The 4,616-nt window shown below is 48.0% G+C and overlaps 2 protein-coding genes across 2 annotated transcripts; one reads left to right on the top strand and one right to left on the bottom strand.

Moving 5' to 3' along the window:
* Positions 1-122: 122 nt before the first annotated feature.
* On the top strand, positions 123-1,843 carry LACBIDRAFT_336020 (uncharacterized protein; the record flags this gene model as incomplete). The annotated part of the gene is made up of 8 exons (XM_001890944.1): positions 123-136; positions 166-239; positions 314-390; positions 562-760; positions 811-969; positions 1,073-1,327; positions 1,386-1,411; positions 1,622-1,843. The coding sequence occupies 8 exons, from the start codon at positions 123-125 to the stop codon at positions 1,841-1,843; spliced, it is 1,026 nt and encodes a 341-aa protein (XP_001890979.1).
* A 188-nt stretch (positions 1,844-2,031) lies between these two features.
* On the bottom strand, positions 2,032-2,672 carry LACBIDRAFT_303014 (uncharacterized protein). Its single transcript, XM_001890945.1, has 4 exons — positions 2,633-2,672; positions 2,402-2,582; positions 2,234-2,347; positions 2,032-2,180 (listed from the first exon to the last, which is right to left on the bottom strand). Exons 2-4 carry the CDS (start codon positions 2,504-2,506, stop codon positions 2,076-2,078), a joined length of 324 nt encoding a protein of 107 aa, XP_001890980.1. The 5' UTR covers positions 2,507-2,582; positions 2,633-2,672; the 3' UTR covers positions 2,032-2,075.
* Positions 2,673-4,616: the final 1,944 nt, after the last annotated feature.

The raw sequence follows: 4,616 nt of genomic DNA on the forward strand, positions 1-4,616 counted from the left end.
GATCAGAGGAAGAGTCGATGATGTCGGTAGCTCACTAGAGGAAGGCAAGACATGAGAGGAGGTGACTTGTATTTCCACAGAAAAAGACGAGCAGATGGACATCTTGAGTCACTTGGCCTAAGATGACGCAAAAAGGGTTAGTTGCACATCTTTGAGACGATGCAGGATTGACCTAATATCAAAGCTGCCACCACAGACGCTCAAGCTTCAAGGCCGATATACTTTGAAAAAAGGCATTGGTGAGTCGGAGGCGCGAGTTGAAGAAGAACGAGATAGTATACTGTATCGGAGTCGTTCGCATTCCATTATGTAGTATCGAACTTGACAGGAATAACATATGACGCCAGATATGCGCTCATCGCAGTGGACCCAAGTAAGTTGCAACTTGAAGTAAGTCAAGCCCTTTACGGTTGCCTGAAAGCTGCCCAGTGAGCGATGATGAAAGTAATTCGGCAACTTCCGCTCAACCAGAATTCAACTTCAAGTGCTCATACTACTCACAATACTCAACGCAAGAAGTAATCGATAATCTCTCTCCGGCTTGAAACTCGCGATACAAAGGCGACTAGAAACTTCAAGCCTTCAATCTGGCTTCATGTTTGGAATCACCGGGACCAGGACAGCCTCAAAATCCTTGAAAATTGTAGCTCGAAGCCACCACATCGCCTCAAAGAGTGTGAAAGACAAACTGCGAGCCCTTCTACGCGAAACTGCGAGCCCGTCGCCGTCGTCACGTCCTTCATGCAACCCGACTACTCCAGTATCTCGCACACCTTTCATAGCGCGACTTGTCGTCATTCACGTCCATAGCAATGGACCCATACCCCCTCATTGCATTTGCCCTGCGCATGCCTTCTCGAATGGCATATTTGCTTGACGCAGCACAGCCAGACCAAGCATCCCACATGGTTGTGAACTTGCTCTCTGCGGAGCAAGCCTCCATTTCTGTCAAATTTCAAGACCGGACTTGTACCCAGAACCATTCTCTTCGATACCTTATTCGCTTTCGGAGGAGGGTCTGCCGATAATCGATGATTCGTTGGGGGCGATATCTTGTAAACTGGTTTCAAAGGCCATCCCCCTACACGACTTGGAATTGTTGGAGGGGTAGAGCAGAGAGGAAATGATGAATTCCCCGCTCGAAGATTGTCCGTCTTCAAAGCTCTTCATTGCACGTGTCACACGTGTCACACGTGTCGAGAGTTCGCCGAGCGACCACGATGGCAGTTTACCGTTGCTCTACCATCGACGACAATACACGAGTTGTCAAATACCACCTTGTTCGCCGGCTATGGACACATATATTTCTTTCTAGTAGATACACAAGGTGAGTTATATTTACATCTTTTCACATTTGAACTAAACATAAAGTACACTTCTGCCAGCGCTTCTCGTCGAATCGCCTACCACAGTAAGTCTGCTCTACCGCTGGACGAATTACTAGTGTCCCATTTCACATCTGAACACAATCAATGGACCGCTAGTCAGCTGATCGTCTATCTATATTGAAGCAAATTCATCCAACTATGACATGTAAGAGCGTCCTTAGTCTTTCGAAGACTCAAGTGGGTAGACGCTCGTTTCAACGATAGCTACGATGACGTCATCTACTTGGGATTAGGAGGAAGCACTTTGTTATTCATCCACCCTGTACGAGACTTCGAAAGAGTCGTATTACTCATATCCGAACCTCAGCCCAGATTCAGTCCCTGGGATATATTTTCCTGGGGTTGCCATCTTCAAAGACGGTCTTGATCACAATCGCGTGGGTCTGAGTGGCGCGTCGTCTCGGTCATCAGTGTTGCTGCCCCCTACGGACCGATACTTGAAGAAGATAAGCTAAGGTTCAAGAATGAATCAAACCTCTCAAAATAAGTATTGAAGGTTATAAGAGGTTATAATGTCAATACGCTTGTCAAACTGTCAGGTATATCATATCGTGGTCCTTATTCGACGGTGTTCCATGTGATGGTTGTGTGATCGTGCATTCAATTGCTGTAGCTAACTCACAACCAAGCTTCATGGCGATAGGACAACGATAAAAATGATATTTCAGGCGCACATTAAGTGCGTGGCTAGAGAATAGCACAACAACACAGAAAGAGAAAACGTGTGCTGGGCCGTTCAAACAAGATGTTTCTTCTGGTCACTCCCAAATTCATGTTGGCCAACGTAATAGGCTGTCCAGTTGAAACATTAGCCTGAGGGTATGCAGCAATAAATCCCAACGTGCCTTTTCCCGAAGTTGGGGAGAAACACGTGAGAATTGTTCCTTTATCGACGCGGGCAAGTCGCCAGGCTTCCAGACTGAGATGTCTCCACGTTTGCCATCATCTCCCATAGATATCTCGCTTACGGCTATTGTCAGTCCAACTTTTCCGTTGAATGCAGCAACACGCACCTTCGGTGACAATGATATATAAATTATATGGTAATTTGTGAGCCGTTGCTCCACTGTCGTGCTTGGTGATTGTCGCAATGCCAAAAGTGAAAGGGGGTCCACCATCTTCGTTGCCAAATATATCGCGGAGNTGGAGCCCGTTTTTTATATGTTGGAGAGTAGAAACGTTCGCCGATGCTTTCTTGGACACCTGCCAAAGAGCGTCAGAGATGTGTTGAACATAAGAATCGTTGCACCAACGGAGACAGGCATTGCAACCACAGTTCAGAGTGGGGGTCTTCTGATGAACGGCTTGTCACAGGATTTTATGCATTCGGATTCAAAATTGGGGTGCGTTATTTTGGCAGACATGTGGACGTCGCGACCCCAGAATGTGGTGTGTTAGGAGAGGATTGTTTGGTGACTGGTGCAGATTGAAACAGATAAGGACCAGCTGCACTGAAAATTTTAACTCAGCATCCCATGACCGTATCTTTTCGGAGTGTGCCCCCCAGACGGAATCGACCTTTTCAGGTACAGGTAAAAAGCCGTGCCACTCCCGTGCGTACCATGCAACGACATGAGAGGAGATCGATGAACGACGTCATGAAAAGCCTAATTGACGAATAACGTTATCAAGGTAAGTAATCCACCGCAGTTCCGGATCGACTGCGAGGGCGATAACGCAACTGCCTGAAGGACTGGAGGAGCAATGGCGCCTGGGAAGGTCAATTGCATCATTTGTAGCTTGTTTGATGCGGGAAATTGACCTATCGACGAAAAAAAAACCTGAGCACGTTGACGATGCAAGTCAGTTGTGTTGTTTCTTACAGTGGCTTTATGTGCACTACAGGAAGCTGACTTTCAGATGAGAGGAAGAGCCGATGACGTCGGTAGTTCACCGAAGGAACGCAAGATATCCGAGAAGGTGGCTTGTATTTCCACAATTGCAAGAAGGGAATCAGGCGAGCAGACGGACATCTTGAGTCACTTGGCCTAAGATGACGCAAGAAGGGTTAGTTACATATCTTTGAGACGATGCAGGATTGACCTACAATGAAAAAGACTTGATTCCCGTCGCTGGGAAACGAAGGGGGCCTAGGACCGAAAACAACATTGACAGCTCCGTTATTGCCAATGGTCACGGTGTTGAAGCTGCCACCAGAAACGGTCGAGGCGGAAATACTCAGAAAGAAAGGCATTGGTGGAGAGGCGCTGAAGAAGAACGAGATAATATCGTTCGCGTTCCATTACGTAGAATCTGAACTTGACAGGAATGACATAAGACGCCAGATATGCGCTCGTTGCAGTGGATAAGGTGAGAGCCTGGGTCAAGTCTTTTGCGGCCTGAAGGTTGCCTGAAAACCGCGATGTTGCAGCGAAAGCCAATCTGGAATTCGGCAACTTCCGCTCACCCATTGCGCCAAAACTCTGCTCTCTCAATTTGGGATCATAACACTTCAAATCGATCGTCTCTCTCTGGCTTGAAAGCCGTGAGACGAAGAGGACTATAAACTTCAAGCTTTGAAAGCTGCAAGCCTGGCCTTATGTTCGGACTCATTAGGACCAGGACAGCTTCAAAATCCCTAAAAAATGTAGCCCAAAGCCACCACATCGCCTCAACGAGTCTGAAAGACAAACTACGAGCCCTCCTACGCGAAACTGCACAGCCCGTCGCCGTCGTCACGTCCTTCATGCAACCCGACTCCCCCAGCACCTCGCACACCTTCCATGGCGCGACCTTGTCGTCATTCACGTCCATAGCGATGGACCCATACCCCTTCATTGCATTTGCCCTGCGCATGCCTTCTCGAATGGCATCTTCGCTTGACGCAGCCCAGCCAGACCAAGCATCTCACATGGTTGTGAACCTGCTCTCTGCAGAGCAAGCCTCCATTTCTGTCAAATTCTCAAGGCCGGACTTGTACCCAGAACCATTTTCCTCGATACCTTATTCGCTTTCGGAGGAGGGTCTGCCGATAATCGATGATTCGTTGGGGGCGATATCTTGTAAACTGGTTTCAAAGGCCATACCCCTACACGATTTAGAATTGTCGAGGGGAGAGAGCAGTGAGGAAATGATGAAGCCCCCGTTGGAAGATTGTCCGTCTTCAAAGCTCTTCATTGCACGTGTCACACGTGTCGAGAGTTCTCCGAGCGACCACGATGACAGTTTACCGTTGCTCTACCATCGACGACAATACACGAGTTGTCAAATACCACCCTTTCGCCGGCA

This window comes from Laccaria bicolor, genomic scaffold (assembly GCF_000143565.1).
Source record: "Laccaria bicolor S238N-H82 LACBIscaffold_238 genomic scaffold, whole genome shotgun sequence".
NCBI lineage: Eukaryota > Fungi > Basidiomycota > Agaricomycetes > Agaricales > Hydnangiaceae > Laccaria > Laccaria bicolor.

Excerpts from the sequence above, each read along its gene's own strand:
- LACBIDRAFT_303014 (XM_001890945.1), bottom strand. The coding sequence starts at position 2,506 with ATGGTGGACCCCCTTTCACTTTTGGCATTGCGACAATCACCAAGCACG. Across the intron at positions 2,348-2,401 it reads ATATATCATTGTCACCGAAG|ATATCTATGGGAGATGATGG; the intron begins GTGCGTGTTGCT and ends GCCGTAAGCGAG. Across the intron at positions 2,181-2,233 it reads CTCCCCAACTTCGGGAAAAG|CCTATTACGTTGGCCAACAT; the intron begins GCACGTTGGGAT and ends TCAACTGGACAG.